Below are 17,741 nucleotides of genomic sequence, written 5' to 3'. Positions count from 1 at the left end.
CATTCTTATGGGGTTTGATGGAGCGCCTGTTAACTGTGGCCGAGTCAAGAACTTGGGGGGGGGGGGGGGGTGTTACTTTGTGACGGATCATGAGTCCCTGCTTCTGGTCTTTGTGGTCGACCTTTCAAAGGCATTTTCGTTGTTACTACCTAGATTTTCTTCCCTGGCTGAAGACTCGTTGCCAAAAGTAACATAAGAAACCCATTTAACACAATTATTGCTTTTCCGACAAAACACATTTGAAGTGCCTTGAGTGATGGTGGTATGATGTTTTCTCCCAGAGCTGCATTCAAGTGTTGGAAACCAGGAGTACTCGTTTGGGACTTGAATTATTCAAATGCACTTTCTTTTATTTATGTCTCTACCAGCACCATAGGTGCTCCTGATCTGGCCTTGAGCCACATCAGTCAAAGGCATCGTAATTTTGGCTGCACCATAAGATGTTGGAGCAGAGTGAGGCCATTCAGCCCATCGAGTCTCTCCGCCGTTTCATCATGGCTGATTTATTATCCTTCAACCCTATTCTCCTGCCTTCTCCCCGTAACCTTTAACGCCCAACTATCTATCAACCTGCTCTTTAAATATACCCAATAACTTGGCCTCCACGGTCATCTGTGGCAATGAATTCCACAGATCCACCACCATCTGGCTAAAGAAATTCCTCCTTATTTCTGTTCTAAAGGGATGCCCTTGTATTTTGGCTTTACACTTGTGGGTTCATTCAGTTCCGCTGAGCTCTTTTCATCAGTCTTCATGGAAGCAATTACAGTATGGCTGACTTTCGTTGGAGTTATTTCCAGTCTGGGTCTCTGTCGAGATCGTGGCTGAGATTTGGTTGTTTTTGAAGATCTTGGGGTTGGTTTTGAGGACAGAGAAGGGAGTTAGGGGTCAGATTGGGGGTTTAGGGACAGGGATGTGAAGGAGTTAGGGGTCAGATTGGGGGTTAGGGACAGGGATGTGAAGGAGTTAGCGGTAGGCTGGAGTCTAGTCCGTGTTCTGTGTTTGAAGGACCGCGACGTGGATGGGTGATGAAGGACATTTGTAGTCCGGGTCTCCACCTTGCTCTTAAAGGCCAGTGATGTGGACTCGGAGTCCAAACATTGCTTAAAAGCCACCAATGTGGACTGGTGTTGAAAAGTGTCCATGGATGTTGGGATCTCCCAGGTTGGTGGGTCTCGGGATTGGTGAGTTGGCAAGCCTGCCCGGTGTACCGCTTGGAGTTCTGGATCCAGCCTCCTGGAGTCGACACAAAGATCAAGGCCCAAACGTCGATCGGAAGTTGAAGCCTAATGAATGAAGACTAGAGGCTCAGAGGCCTGTTTTGGGATTGGAGGCTTGTTGGTCTATATGAGTATGGGAACGGGTTTGTTTCGTTGTTGATGTTTTATTGCTTTTGTTTCTGCTCTGTGTTGTTCCGCAGAGCTTTGTTGCCATACTGTTTAGGCACCGGAATGTGTGCTGACACTTGTGGGCTGCCCTCAGCTCATCCTCAGCTGTTTTGCTTGTTAGTGCAAATAATGCTTTTAACTCTTTGTTTTGATGTATGAGTAATCAATAAATCTGAATCTGAATGTATCACCTACTGGATCATCCCTGGCCTTCTTCAGACTTCTGAGGCGGGAGCTACCTACAATGGGCCCTTCAAAGTACGGGAGGGGCTGTCAGTGCTGTCATAGAGTCGTGAAAGCAGAATGTTATTTGCAAAGTTTGCTAACGCTGCTGGTAGTTTTCACAAGATCTCTATCAATCTGGTGCAAGTTTATGCAGCTGTTACCAGTGAGCTTAGTAGCTCTGACTTTGGAAAGACCTTTTTAGTTGGGTACCACAGTACAAGCAACCACCTACTGGGGAGAGATTCTTCTGCATTTATGGACCTCTGGTGTCAGAGGTCTGTGCGAATCTGGGGTTTGAGGCCCCGTGATCAGCAAGTCCTGGGGTCGATACTGGAGGTCAAAGCCCAAAAGTTGAGGGACCCAGCCAGCGATTCTGAACACCGAGACCCAATGATTGAAGCCGCCGAGTTGGCTTGTCCGGAAGTGGGAGACCCGATGCCTGTGAGTCCAGGCCCAGGATGACTATGGAGTCAGAAGCCCTGTGAGAGTAGGGACTCTGAGGACCGGTGTTCAAAGTTGTATAGTTAGCCACACTTAGGGTCAATAGTGAGGGACCGAACCCCTAAGGTCGTAGACCAATTTCGGCAGGTCCTGGAAGTCGAGGTCCATTAGTTGAAGTCTCTGAGCTGGCATGTCAGGAAACCTGATGTTTTGGAATTACAAAACATAATAGTGGCGATGAGGAAGTTTTAAATAAACCTGAGATGGCTACCTACTTGCTGAAGAGCAGCGACATGTTTGAGTTGAAAAAAACAGCACAGCAAGAAATGGTCAAGTTTAAAAAAAGGCAGAAAACAGAAGAATTTATTGGTTCATAAACAATAACTGGATAATATATAGAACTGATCGAGGAGTGTTTTAAAGCAAGTGAAATAGCCAATTCTTCTGACTTATCCTTTAACAGATTTTTGTAGATATGCATAAATGTATATGGCATATAAAATTGATCCTTGAACACATAATTTTTAAGGCAAAGGTAAAGAGATTCTTACAGGAGGTGTGTTCTTTGCGAATGAAAGCCACTGAGGTGCTCCAGGGTTACAGGCAGGTTGTTCTGACAGGGGGTTGCCTCTAAAGTACAGGAATGCAATGTATGAATTGCTACTAGTGGTACGATCACTCAAGTTGAGAATTATCTTCTCCAAAGGGATTGATCCTTCATTAGGATTCATCTCTTCATCAGGGTCTTGGCCTGAAATGTCGACGGTTTATTCCTCTCCCTAGATGCTGCCCATCCTGCTGAGTTCCTCCAGCATTTTGTGTGAGTTACTCTGGATTTCCAGCATCTGCAGAATCTCTTTTTGTATTTGTAGTTGATAGTTCTGCTCTTATACCATATTGTCACCTAAGAAGTGGGGGTCTCTCCTGTTATCCAAGCTCTCAATAGCATTTTCTTACTGAAACGTGTTGTTTCTTTCCAGAGCCTGTGCTGTATACTTCCTTATTTGTGATTAAGACTCAGCTGTGCTGCTTATTCCTCACCTTCAATCTGTTTTGTTATGTTACAGAAACTGGCCTGGCCGGAACACAAGCGTGAATGCAAGTGTTTGAGAAGCATCTATCCTCAAGTCCCAACCGACATGGTTAGGTTGGTTGGGAGGATAATCTTCAAATTGGTAAGTAGATAGCATGTGGACTATTGGTTGAATTTGATACTATAGAACAGGGGTGGGCAAACTTTTTGACTTGTGGGCCACAAAGGGTTCTAAAATTTGACAGGGGGGCCGGACCAGGAGCAGATGGACGGAGTGTTTTGGTAATACACCTCATAAGAGAAAATAAAATATCATGGGATATGTAGAAAACATGTGCTTTAATTTCAATTGAAAATGAACAAATTCATTACAACAAAATATCTGTCTTTGAAGTCCCATGGTATTTAGCTATTTATTGAAATGACTTTTAAAACACTGAAAATTAAATGAATAAAATACAGCTTTTTTTTAATAGTAACAGTTATTATTTTAAAGCACTGAAAATTCTGTTATCCTTCAAGATATTATCATCATCACTCTCCTCCTGACTGTCTTTATTTCAAAAACGGTAGGAGATGCAGGTCTACTTGTCCTGCTCCTTCTTATTCAATTGTCCCCTGTGCCAAAACTCAACAACGACCAGCACAAGGACAGAACAGTGACAGCGCGCCAGTATGCGGAGCGCGTTATTTGATCTGGAGCGCATTTTTTATTTTGAGAACGTACGTGCACCTGCGCACTACTCATGTCCATCACTTAACAGAAATGACATGTAACATGTAAGGCTTATTGAAAAAAATATTTTCAAATGCATTTTTTACATAACACAACGAAGAAACTTATTTTTAATTTCAGTGGGAACAGTGTTATTGGTCTCCCTTTTTAGCCAGCGCATCAAAGTCTGGATTTAGTTTTGTTGTGGCGAAAACGCCAGAATTGCGGGGAAAAAAATGTTAACAAGGTTTATTAATATAATTTCATCAAGTTCTGCGGGCCGGATTAAAAAGCTTAACGGGCCGCATATGGCCCCCGGGCTGTAGTTTGCCCATGCCTGCTATAGAAGGTTTGGCACATTTGTGAAGGGATTGAAGGGTGATATCGGATTAAATCATGGAAGGAATATTCCTTAAGTACCTCATGATCCTTTGACAGCTAATCTCTTGTTCACCTCTGGTCTTTGACAAGCATGAGGCTCCATGATGCTTTGGGTCTCCTCACTGTGAGATTTCAACAAGCTATAATTCAGAATTATTCACTTTGTTTTTCTTCTTTCTGCAAAGAATACAAAATTGAATTTCAAACCTTTTACACACTCAGCGATTCAGGAACAGCTTCTTCCCCTCTCATCTGATTTCTGAATGGACATTGAACTCATGAACAGTACCTGATTACTTTTTTATTTCCATTTTTGCAGTACTTACTTAATTTAACTATTTAATAAATATATATTTACAGTAATTTACTGTTTTTTTTCCTATTATTATGTATTGCATTGTACTGCTGCTGCAAAGACAACAAATTTCACAACAAATGACGGTGATATTAAACCTGATTCTGATTCAGCAGATCAGGATGTCAGAATCAAAATCAAGTTTATTATCACAGGCATGTGATGTGAAACTTGTTAACTTAGCAGCGGCAATACATAATATAGAAGAAGGAGAAAAAAAAACTAATAAATAAATAAGTAAATCAATTACAGTATACATATTTTGAGGATGTGACTAAACACATTGATGAAGGAAGAGCAGTAGATGTAGTGTATATGGATTTCAGCAAGGCATTTGATAAGGTACCCCATGCAAGGCTTATTGAGAAAGTAAGGAGGCATGGGATCCAAGGGGACATTGCTTTGTGGATCCAGAACTGGCTTGCCCACAGAAGGCAAAGAGTGGTTGTAGACGGGTCATATTCTGCATGGAGGTCGGTGACCAGTGGAGTGCCTCAGGGATCTGTTCTGGGACCCTTACTCTTCGTGATTTTTATAAATGACCTGGATGAGGAAGTGGAGGGATGGGTTAGTACGTTTGCTGATGACACAAAGGTTGGAGGTGTTGTGGATAGTGTGGAGGGCTGTCAGAGATTACAGCGAGACATTGATAGGATGAGCCTTACATCTGTGGTGGGAAAGCTGTTGGAAAAGATTCTTAGAGATAGGATCTATGGGCATTTAGAGAATCATGGTCTGATCAGGGACAGTCAGCATGGCTTTGTGAAGGGCAGATCGTGTCTAACAAGCCTGGTAGAGTTCTTTGAGGAGGTGACCAGGCATATAGATGACGGTAGTGCAGTGGATATGATCTACACGGATTTTAATAAGGCATTTGATAAGGTTCCACGTGGTAGGCTTATTCAGAAAGTCAGAAGGCATGGGATCCAGGGAAGTTTGGCCAGGTGAATTCAGAATTGGCTTGCATGCAGAAACAGAAGGTCGTGGTGGAGGGAGTACATTCGGATTGGAGGGTTCTGACTAGTGGTGTCCCACAAGGATCGGTTCCGGGATTTTTATTAACGACCTAGATGTGGGGGTAGAAGGGTGGGTTGGCAAGTTTTCAGATGATACAAAGGTTGGTGGTGTTGTAGATAGTGTAGAGGATAGTTGAAGATTGCAGAGAGACATTGATAGGATGCAGAAGTGGGCTGAGAAGTGGCTGATGGAGTTCAACCCGGAGAAGTGTGAGGTGGTACATTTTGGAAGGACAAACTCCAAGGCAGAGTACAAAGTAAATGGCAGGATCCTTGGTAGTGTGGAGGAGCAGAGGGATCTGGGGGTACATGTCCACAGATCCCTGAAAGTTGCTTCACAAGTAGATAGGGCAGTTAAGAAAGCTTATGGGGTGTTAGCTTTCATATGTCGAGGGATAGAGTTTAAGAGTCGCTATGTAATGATGCAGCTCTATAAAACTCTGGTTAGGCCACACTTGGAGTACTGTGTCCAGTTCTGGTCGCCTCACTATAGGAAGGATGTGGAATCATTGAAAAGGTGACAGAGGAGATTTACCAGGATGCTGCCTGGTTTAGAGAGTATGGATTATGATCAGAGATTAAGGGAGCTAGGGCTTTACTCTTTGGAGAGAAGGAGGATGAGAGGAGACATGATAGAGGTATACAAGATATTAAGAGGAATAGATAGAGTGGACAGCCAGCGCCTCTTCCCCAGGGCACCACTGCTCAATATAAGAGGACATGGCTTTAAGGTAAGGGGTGGGAAGTTCAAGAGGGATATTAGAGGAAGGTTTTTCACTCAGAGACTGGTTGGTATGTGGAAAGCACTACCTGAGTCAGGAGTGGGGGCAGATATATTAGTAAAACTTAAGAGAATACTAGACAGGTATATGGAGGAATTTAAGTTGGAGGGGTTATATGGGAGGCAGAGTTTAAGGGTCGGCGCAACATTGTGGGCTGAATGGTCTGTACTGTGCTGTACTACTCTATGTTCTATGTTCTATGCAAAACTGGGCTGAGAAGTGGCAGACGGAGTTCAACCCAGAGAAGTGTGAAGCGGTTCATTTTGGTAGGTCAAATTTGATGGCAGAATATCGTATTAATGATAAGACTCTTGGCAGTGTAGAGGATCAGAGGGATCTTGGGGTCCGAGTCCATAGGACACTCAAAGCAGCGGCGCAGGTTGACTCTGTGGTTAAGAAGGTGTACGGTGTATTGGCCTTCATCAATCTTGGAATTGAATTTAGGAGCCGAGAGGTAATGTTGCAGCTATATAGGACCCTGGTCAGACCCCACTTGGAGTACTGCGCTCAGTTCTGGTCGTCTCACTACAGGAAGGATGTGTAAGCCATAGAAAGGGTGCAGAGGAGATTTACAAGGATGTTGCCCGGATTGGGGAGCATGCCTTATGAAAACAGGTTGAGTGAACTCGGCCTTTTCTCCTTGGAGCGAGGGAGGATGAGAGGTGACCTGATAGAGGTGTTTAAGATGATGAGAGGCATTGATTGTGTGGATAATCAGAGGCTTTTTCCCAGGGCTGAAATGGTTGCCACAAGAGAACACAGGTTTAAGGTGCTGGGGAGTAGGTACAGAGGAGATGTCAGGGGTAAGTTCTTTACTCAGAGAGTGGTGAGTGCATGGAATGGGCTGCTAGCAACAGTGGTGGAGGCGGATATGATAGGGTCTTTTAAGAGACTTTTAGACAGGTACGTGGAGCTTTGTAAAATAGAGGGCTATGGGTAACCCTAGTAATTTCTAAGGTAGGGACATGTTCGGCACATCTTTGTGGGCCGAAGAGCCTGTATTGTGCTGTAGTTTTTCTATGTTTCTATGTATATAGAATAGATTAAAAATTGTGCAAAAATCAGAAATACTGTATATTAAAAAAGTGAGGCAGTTTCCAAGGGTTCAATGTCCATTTAGGAATCAGTTGGCAGAGGGGAAGAAATTGTTCCTGAATCGCTGAGTGTGTGTCTTCAGGCTTCTGTATCTCCTACCTGATGGTAACAGTGAGAAAAGGGCATGCTCTGGGAGCTGGAGGTCCTTAATAATGGATGCTGCCTTTCTGAGACACTGTTCCCTGAATAGGACCTGGGTACTTTGTAGGCTAATACCCAAGATGGAGCTGACTAAATGTACAACTCTCTGCAGCTTCTTTCAGTCCTGTGCAGTATTCCCCCTCCCCATACCAGACAGTGATGCAGCCTGTCAGAATGCTCTCCACGATACATGTATTGAAGTTTTTGAATGTATTTGTTGACTTACCAAATCTCTTCAAACCCCTAATGAAGTATAGCCTCTGTCTTGCCTTCTTTATAACTGCATCGACATGTTGGGACTAGGTTAGCTTCTCAGAGATATTGACACCCAGGAACTTGAAGCTGCTCACTCTCTCTACTTCTGATCCCTCTATGAGGATTGGTATGTGTTCCTTCGTCTTACCCTTCTGGAAGTTCACAATTAGCTCTTTTGTCGTACTGACATTGAATGCCAGGTTGTTGCTGCGGCACCACTTCACTAGTTGGCATATCTCACTCCTGTACGCCATCTCGTCACCACCTGAGATTCTACCAACAATGGTTGTATCGTCAGCAAATTTGTAGATAGCGTTTGAGCTATGCCTAGCCACACAGTCATGTGTATATAGAGAGTAGAGCAGTGGATGAAGCACACACCCCTGGGGTGCACCAGTGTTGATCGTCAGCCATGAGGAGATGTCATCACCAATCCGCACAGATTGTGATCTTCCAGATAGGAAGTCGAGGATCCAATTGCAGAGGGAGGTACAGAGGCCCAGGTTCTGCAACTTCTCAATCAGGATTGTGGGAATGATGCTATTAAATGCTGAGCTATAGTCGATGAACAGCATTCTGACATTGGTGGTTGTGTTGTCCAAGTGGTCTAAAGCTGTGTGGTGAGCCATTAAGATTGCGAGTGTGTATGGAGGGGAACAAACAGTTGATGTTTTGAACTTTCAAATTTGGGCAAGACCCTGATTGCTGTGCTCCTGCAGCATTTTGTGTGTGATATCCTCTACTGTGTTTTCCTTCAGTTCTATCCATCTGCTTTGATTGATCTGTCTAGATGGCATACGAACAAAAGGTTTTCACTGTATCTTGGTGCATGAGGCAAGAATTAACCAATTACCAATATTGCTGAGGCTAATTCCTACTTTTGTCAGAACAATTCAGTTCAACATGTTCTCACCACCTCCCACAATGCATTCTCATGACCTTTATTGTTCAACAGCCCACATAAATTTTGTTATCAATAATTTAAAAAAGGCAAATTGTCTATAGCCTCTTGGGATTCTTCACTATAATCATATCTGGGGATAGAAACCGAAGTCTGAAAACAGAAACAGTAATGATTTATTTTTGGTTTCATTGTAGCCAGTGATTGGCAGCTCAACAATCAGAAAGATCTGCTGTGATAATGTCCTTTTTGAACATGTGTACATTTCCTAGCTAAAAAAAAAACAAATGAGAGATGTGATAATTCCTGCTGTAGAAACATAATGTTCCTTGGTGATAGTTCGGCCTTAATTATAATTCTGAGGAGCTTGAAGCCCTTCAATTATTGAAACTGCTTTCATGTTGGTATCAAATCAATTAAAACCAGGACCAGGACTGAATGTTTTGCTTCATAATTAAAAAAGAGATATTGCTGGAAATACTCAGCAGGTCAGGCAGCATCCGCAAAGAGTGATTTCAATCGACATTTCAACAGATTTAGGAAACGATAACATGAGAGGTATTTCAGGTTGTGGAGGTTTGTGGAGGGGGTGGACAGAACAAAAGCAGTGTCTGTGATGAGGTGGAGACTAAGACAGACGTAGGCAGAGGCTGAGAGAAAATGCGTTAGTGTCTGTTGTTGGATTAGGATCTAAATTGTCATTTCTCTTGCAGTTTAACTTTCTTTATTCTTGCTTGTATGTCTGCATAATTAATCTGTGAATGTTCAGAGGATTTTTATAACTTGTAAAACTGATTCTGTATTTTTTTGTAGCTTCTTTGTCTGCAGCTTGTGTCATACTGTGATTTGAACTGTTTCATGGGTTGTTCTTAGGAAGGAATTTTCTTATCTGGCTAGTTTGAGCTAGTCTTCAATACAAGGCGACTTTGACATTTTTATATCCTTTCTTGTCTTCTCTCTTTGGTTGTGCCTTTTTTATGGTACAGTGTGTTGGTTACTGCTATTCTTTTGTTATGCACAACTAATAAAATGGCTGTAGCCACAAGATTTATCCCCCGTACTTGACTTTCAAAGAACCTTCTGGACAATATCATCCCCACTGCTGAACTTTTTGAAGAAGACAGTATCAGGAAAATCATTTGTTTTAGTCATATTAGTTGAGGCATCAGTATCAGCCAGAACTACAATTAAAATACAAATTTTATACACCAGTTTAGTGACATTTAGGACTGAAAATGTGAAATGTTCACCATTTTTTGACCATTTAAAAATACAGAACTCGTGTTTTAAATTGACAAGATCACTGCAAAGTGATAAAAATTGTTTTACATTTGCAATAACAGAATCATTTTGCAGTGGATTGCCTGTCTGTATGTGGAATGCTGACCTCTGGTAATGCTGGTTTCAATCACTTCACTTGGATTTTTCAGTCCAATTTAAGGAGAGAGGAAAATAAAATCAACTTGGGTCCTTGTTTGACAGGTGCCTAAGAGTCTCTGTGTTAATAGTACATCAGAGGATGTAAGAGTGAAAAGAAAAGTCAGCAATTGCCTTTTTATCATTGCCTTTCACTACATTGGGATGTCTCAGTATACTTGGCAACCAGTTAACTATCATTGAAGTGTGACCCCTGTTATAATGGATACAACAGGCGGTCCAATTTATGCATGCCTAGATCCCATGAGCAGTAAAGTGAGTCATCCTGATTGAAGGCTAAAGTTTGGCCAGGACCCCAGGGTGAAATATCTTGCCCTTACTGAAATGATGAAATACGTTGTGTATCTTAGGCAGACAGATGTCAGCTTAACATCCCAACTGACAGAGACCAAGGGCAAAGCAAAGATTAAGTATGGTGTGATCTTCTGCCCATTTGTGATTGCTAACAATGTCCACAGAATCTGTACAGGAGCAGCTGGGAATCATCGTTCATGAAATATAGAAAGTTCGTCTACAGGAGTGCAAGTTGGTAGGAAGAGACATGGAATTATAGCCTTTATTACAGATGGTACAAACTACTAAAATCTTGATAAGCTCGTTAGAAGATTAGTGAGATCACACCGGGGTGTTATATGTAGCAATGTTCTGTTTATTTGGGTTGTGGGCAGGGGCATGGGGATGTGTGCTTGCATTGGGAAGGTTCTGCTATGTCTTATGGTTGATTTCTGGGATTGAAGTGTTTTTTACTGATGGACGTTTAAGGAATGTGGGCCTTTGTGTTCAATTTCAAAATAAAGTTATTATCAAAGTACATAATTGTTACCATATACTACCTTGAGATTTATTTTCTTGTGGACATTGACAAAGGGAAAAAAAAGAAATACAGTAGAATTTTATGAAAAACTACATAAACAAAGACTGACAAACAACGTGCAAATAAAAATAATACTGATAATGAGTTGCAACTCTACAAGTCTGATCTCATGAGTTACTCTTATTTGTTTTGTATTTACACAGTTTGTCCTTTGCTCATTGGTTGCTTGTCAGTTTTTTTCATGATCCCGTTGTACTTCTTTGTTCAACTGTGAATGCCTGCAAGAAAATGAATCTCACAGTAGTATGTAGTGAGTTTGCATACCTTGATGATAAATTTACTTGGATTTATTTTGAACTCAGGGACATTGTCAGGATAAAACATTGCCCATTTTAGGCAGATGAGGAGGAAGTTCTTTCCCAGGACCATGACTCTTACCCAGAGAGCCTTGGAGGCAGAGTCAGTGAATATATTCATGGTGGTTAGTGACTCGAGAGACTGGCGAAGTGGTATTGAGGGGCAAGTTGTATGCTGTCTGGCCTACTCCAGTTTCTGATTTCTAGTGAAGAGATGCTGTCTTCAGGATGGTGGAAGGTGGAGAAATTCGTCATGTGATATTAAAGTGATCTACTTTGTTTCACAGATGAGTGGGTTGCCCTGCCCTTCCGAGGAGCTGTACTCTGTGTCGGATCTTCAGTCCAGTAAGTACTCCATTCTGCCCCTTGGGGTATGCTGTGCTAACTGCCTTGTTCAGTTGGCTGCACAATTCAGCCAAGTGGGAAGATGGGATTGGTGAGGTTTCGGGGCTCGTCGGGGTGGCAGGGGGTGGGGGGAGCGGTGACAGATACACACACACAAAATGCAAGAAGAACTCAACAGGTCTGCCACATTATATGGAGGGGAATAAACGGTCAACGTTCCGGGCTGAGACCCCTTCATTCGGATCAGCATTTTGTGTGTGTTGCTCAAGTTGTCCAGTATCTGCAGAATCAATTGTGTTTATGGGGAAATAGAGTCATAGAAAAGTGCACTACACAAGCAGACACTTCAGCCCTTCTTATCCATACTAAAACTCTCTACTCCCATTGACCTGCACCCACACCCCTGTCATCCATGTGTCTAGCCAAACTTGAAAGTGATGAAATTATTTTGAGATTCGGAATTTGGGAATGCATAATCAACGTGGGGGTGACACAGTGAGCACAACACTTGACAGTACCAGAGACCCGAGTTCAATTCCTGCCGCTGTCTATAAGGAGTTTATATGTTCTCTCCATGACCGCATGAGTTTCCTCCGGGTGCTCCGGTTTCCTCACACATTCCAAAGATACACCGGTCAGCAGGTGAATGGGTCATTGTAAGTTGTCCCATGATTAGGCTAGGATTAAATTGGGGCATTGCTGGGTGGCACAGCTCGAGGGGCTGGAACAGCCCTTGAGAGAATCGGGGGTATGCCTACTGAGCCAGTGTTCTGTTCTGGGAGTCAGTCGTGGGATTTCCAGGAGACTTCCAGCCTTGAGATGCAGCTCCTTAGAGACCGTGTTAGGGAACTGGAGCTGCAGTTCGATGACCTTCGGCTTGTGAGGGAAAGTGAAGCAGCGATAGACAGGAGCTACAGCGAGGTGGTCACCCCAAGGCTACAGGAGACAGATAAATAGGTGACAGTCAGGAGAGGGAAGGGGAAACATTAGTGGAGAGCACCCCTGTGGCTGTCTCCCTCAACAATAAATACTCCATTTTGAGTACTGTTGGGAGAGATAACTTGCCTGTGGGGGAAGCAACAGCGACCATGCCTCTGGCAGTAAGTCTGGCTCTGTGGCTGTTAAGGGTAAGGAATTGAAGAGGATGGCAGCAGTAACAGGGGCTCTATAATCAGGGGGCAGACAGGCGATTCTATGGATGCAAAAAGAAAACAGGGATGGTAGTTTGCCTTCCAGGTGCCAGGGTCCGTGATATTTCTGAACGCGTCCACAATATCCTGAAAAGGGAGGGTGAGCAGCCAGAAGTCATGGTACATATTGGTACCAATGACATGGGTAGAAAAAGGGGGGAGGTCCTGAACAAAGAATACCGGGATTTAGGAAGGAAACTGAGAAGTAGGGCCTCAAAGGTAGTAATCTTGGGATTGCTGCCTGTGCCACGTGACAGTGAGGGTAGGATTAGAACGAGGTGGCAGATAAATGCACAGCTGAAGAATTGGGGCAGGGGGCAGGGATTTAGATTTCTGGATCATTGGGACCTCTTCTGGGGTGGGACCTGTACAAAAGGGACAGCTTGCACTTAAATCTGAGGGGGACCAATATTCTTGTGGGCAGGTTTGCTAGAGATGTCGGGAATGGTTTAAACGAATATGGCACGGGGATGGGAACCAGTACGATAGAGCTGAAGATGAGCCAGCAGGTTTACAAGTAGATGATGGATGTAAGGAACGACAAGCCAATGATTGGGTACAAATGCAGACAGAACAAAGAGTTAAATTGTACCATAGAGGCAAAATTCAAAAGGACGAAGAATGCAGGACTGAAGATGCTGTATTTAAATGAGTGTAGCATTCAGAATAAGGTGGACAAACTCATGGCGTAATTAGAGACTGGCCAGTAGTGACGTTTTGGGCATCACTGAGTTGTGGCTGAAAGAAGGCCATAGCTGGGAGCTTAACATCAAAGGATATACTTTGTATCGAAAGGACGGGCAGAAGTCATAGGTGGTGGTGTGGCTCTGTTGGTAAGAGATGGAATTACATCTTTTGAAAGAGGTGACATGGGGTCAGAGAATGTTGAATCTTTGTGGCCGGACTTAAGAAACTGCAAGGGTGAAAAAACATTATGGGAATCATATATAGGCCTCCAAATAGTAGCCAAGATGTGGGATTGAGATTACAGAGGGAGATGGAAAAGGCATGTAATAAGGGTAATGACGCAATTGTAATGGGGAACTTTAATATGCAAGGGGATTGGGAAAATCAGATTGGTGTTGGATCGCAAGAGAGGGAATTTGTTGAATGCCTACAAGATGGCTTTTAGAGCAGTGTGTGCTTGAGCCTACTTGTTGAAGGACTATCTTAGATTGGGTATTGTGTAATAATCCAGATCTTATTAGGGAGCTTAATGTAAAGGAACCTTTAGGAGGCAGTGATTATAATTAGATTGAATTCATACTGCAATTTGAGAGGGAGAAGCATAAGTCTCAGGTATCAGTATCGCAATGGAATAAAGGGAATTATAGAGGCATGAGAGAGGAGCTTGCCCAGGTGGGATGATGGCAGAGCAGAGGTGGCTGAAGTCTCTGAAAATAGTTCACAAGGTGCAAGATAGATATGTCCCACAGAAGTAATTCTCAAATGGCAGAGGTAGGCAACAGTGGCTGACACGGGAAGTTAAGGATTGTATAAAAGCCAAGGAAAGGGCATATAAGGTAGCAAAAGTGAGTGGGAAGTTGGATGATTGGGAAGTTTTTAAAATTCAACAAAAGGCAGCTAAAAAGCTATAAGAAGGGAAAAGATGAAATATGAGGGCAAACTAGCCAATAATATAAAGCAGGATACCAAAAGATTTTTCAATTATATAAAGAGTAAACGGCAGATGAGAGTTGATATTGGACCACTGGAAAATGATGTGGGTGAGGTCATAATGGGGGGCAAAGAAATGGAAGATGAACTTAATGGGTATTTTGTATCAGTCTTCATTGTGGAAGACTCTAATAGTGAGCCAGAGGTCCGTGAGTGCCACTGCTATTACAAAAGTATAAGTGCTGGGCAAACTGAAAGGTCTTAAGGTGGAGAAGTCACCCGGATCAGATGGACGACATCCCAGAGTCCTGAGAGAGGTTGCTGAAGTGATAACAGATGCATAGGTCTTGATCTTTCAAGAATCACTTGATTCTGGCATGGTCCCGGAGGACTGGAGGATTGCAAATGTCACTCCACTCTTTAAGAAGAGAGGAAGGCAAAAGCAAGGAAATTATAGGCCAGTTAGCCTAATCTCAGTGGTTGGAGAAGTATTGGAGTCTATTATTAAAGATGATTATTAAAGGTGTACAAGATATTAAGAGGAATAGACAGAGTGGACAGCCAGCGCCTCTTCCCCAGGGCACCACTGCTCAGTACAAGAGGACATGGCTTTAAGTTAAAGGGAGAGAAGTTCAAGGGGGATATTAGAGAAAGGTTTTTCACTCAGAGAGTGGTTGGTGTGTGGAATGCACTGCCTGAGTCAGTGGTGGAGGCAGATACACTAGTGAAGTTTAAGAGACTACTAGACAGGTATATGGAGGAATTTAAGGTGGGGGTTATATGGGAGGCAGGGTTTGAGGGTCAGCACAACATTGTGGGCTGAAGGGCCTGTAATGTGCTGTACTATTCTATGTTCTATGAGTTTTTGAGGTACTTGGAGACTATTGACAAAATAAGTCAAAGTCAGCATGGTTTCTGTGAAGGGAAGTCTTGCCTGACAAATCTATTAGAAAGTTCTTCGAGGTAGTAACAAGCCAGCTGGATAAAGGAGAGGCAGTGGATATCATTTACTTGGATTTTTGGAAGGCATTTAATAAGGTGCCACACATGAGGCTGCTTAACAAGGTAAAATCCTATGGTGTTACAGGAAAGATAATGGCATGGGTAGAGGAATGGCTCACAGGCAGGAAGCAGTGAGTGGGAATAAAAAGGGCCTTTTCTGGTTGGCAGCCAGTGACTAATGGTGTTCCTCAGGGGTCAGTATTAGGACTGCTGCTTTTCATATTGTTTGTCAATGATTTAGATAGTGAAATTAATGGCTTTGTGGCAAAGTTTGTGAATGATACAAAGATAGGTGGAGGGGTAGGTAGTGCTGAGGAAGCAGGACTTAGACAAGTTGGAAGAATGGGCAAAGAAATGGCAGATGGAAAACAGCGTAGAGAAATGTATGTATATGAATGTATTTTGGTAAAAGGAACAATAGTACAGACTATTATCTAAATGGAGAGAAGGTTCAAACATCAGAGGTGCAGAGGGACTGAGGAGTCCTCATGCAAGACTCCCAGAAGGTTAATTTACAGGTTGAGTCTGTGGTAATGAAGGTAAATATAATGTTGGCATTTATTTCAAGGGGAACAGAATATAAAAACAAGGAGATAAAGCTGAGGCTTTATAAGACACTAGTCAGGCCGCATTTGGAGTATTGTCAACAGTTTTGGGCCTCTTATCTCAGAAAGGACGTATTGTCATTGGAGAGAGTCCAGAGGAAGTTCACGAGGTACTTAATTGGTTATTGTAAATTGCCCCATGATTTGGCTAGGATTAAATTGGGGATTGCTGGGCGGTGTGACTCAGAGGACTGGTCCATGGTGCATCTCAACAAACAAACAAATAAATGTATAAACAAACTCAGCAATGTGCCTAATTTTGTGCTTTGTAACCACGTATACCCAAACAATGTCCTGTCGACCACCTCCAGTGCTAGCTGACAGGTTGAAGTGAAACAGAGGAGGTATATTACTACTGTCTGCGTCAGCTTTGCTATAATGTGACTCCGTGCTGCACAGACCTTGAGCTCTTCTTATTTTCAAAGTAACAATCAATGTCGGTGCAGGGCAGTGCTGCTGCTTAATAATGTGCTGGATTGTTCTGATAGCTCTATGGTCTTCTACTCTGTCATTGGAACTGGCTGGTAGGTTGGTTCAAGTTTTGAAGGATAACTTGGTTATCCATAAGAAATGAATATCTTCCCTGTTCAGTAGGGCTCAAGATTCAAGATTGTTTGTTGTCATTCTAAAGTGCATGTGAGTAAAGGAGAACAAAGTGATTGTTATTCTGGATCCGATGCAGCATTAAAAAACACAATAAACATAAAGGTCATATTAGAAAAAACACAATCAATATAAATATAAAAGCAATCCTATGAAACCCAATGTTAACGTTGTAAGTTGTAACCTCAGCCAGCTCCATCATGGGCACTAACTTCCTCTGCATCAAAGATACCTTCGAAAGCTGATGTTTTGAAAAGGCAGCATCCATCATTAAGGACTCCCAACACCCAGCACATGCTCTCTTCTCATTGCCACCATCAGGATGGAGGTACAGGAGCCTGAAGACACACACTCAGTGATTCAGGAACAGCTTCTTCCCCTCTGCCATCAGATTTCTGAATGGACACTGAACCCGTGAACACTACCGCACTATTTTTGTTTGCTCTCTTTTTGCACTACTTCTTTATTTCTTATTGTAATTTATATATTTTTATTAATATGTATTACAATGTAATGCTGTCGCAAAACAACAAATTTTATGATCAATTCTGGTGACGTTAAACCTGATTCTGATATACTGTAGTTAATCTTTCACTTGAACTCTATTTTCTTACCCTAAGACCTTAAGATATAGAACATAAAGTACAACACAGCGCAGGCGCTTCGGCTCACAGTGCTGTGCTGATGTAGGAGCAGGAATAGGCCATTCGGTCCATTGAGTCTGTTCTGCCTTTTTTTTCATAATTTTTTTCTGATTGCTGATTTTTTTCAACCTCACTTTCCTGCTTTTTCTCTGAAACTCTTAAACACTTGTCAGTCAAGATTCTATCAATCTCTGCCTGAAATACACTCATTGTTGGGGAGGGTTTAACCTAATTTGACAGGGGGGTGGGAAACAGAGTGATAGGGCTGAGGATGGGGCAGTTGGTATACAAGTAGATGCAGTGTGTAGTGAGACTGTGAGGAAGGACAGGTGGATGATAGGGCAAAATTGAAGTCGGGGGATGAAATGAAGTGTAACGGGGGCAAAATCAATAAGAGTGA

General features: G+C 42.8%; 1 protein-coding gene across 2 annotated transcripts in view; it reads left to right on the top strand.

The window, feature by feature from the left end:
* The window catches only part of smyd3 (SET and MYND domain containing 3), a 998,764-nt gene that overhangs the window by 261,426 nt on the left and 719,597 nt on the right, over nt 1-17,741 (top strand). For both annotated transcript variants that reach the window (XM_073050456.1, XM_073050457.1), the window contains exons 3-4: nt 3,122-3,229; nt 11,623-11,680. In XM_073050456.1, coding sequence (XP_072906557.1) covers nt 3,122-3,229; nt 11,623-11,680 — 166 coding nt within the window. The remainder of the gene's footprint in view (nt 1-3,121; nt 3,230-11,622; nt 11,681-17,741) is intronic.

Source organism: Hemitrygon akajei, chromosome 7 (genome assembly GCF_048418815.1).
Source record: "Hemitrygon akajei chromosome 7, sHemAka1.3, whole genome shotgun sequence".
NCBI lineage: Eukaryota > Metazoa > Chordata > Chondrichthyes > Myliobatiformes > Dasyatidae > Hemitrygon > Hemitrygon akajei.
This window is presented reverse-complemented; position numbering and strand designations above follow the sequence as displayed.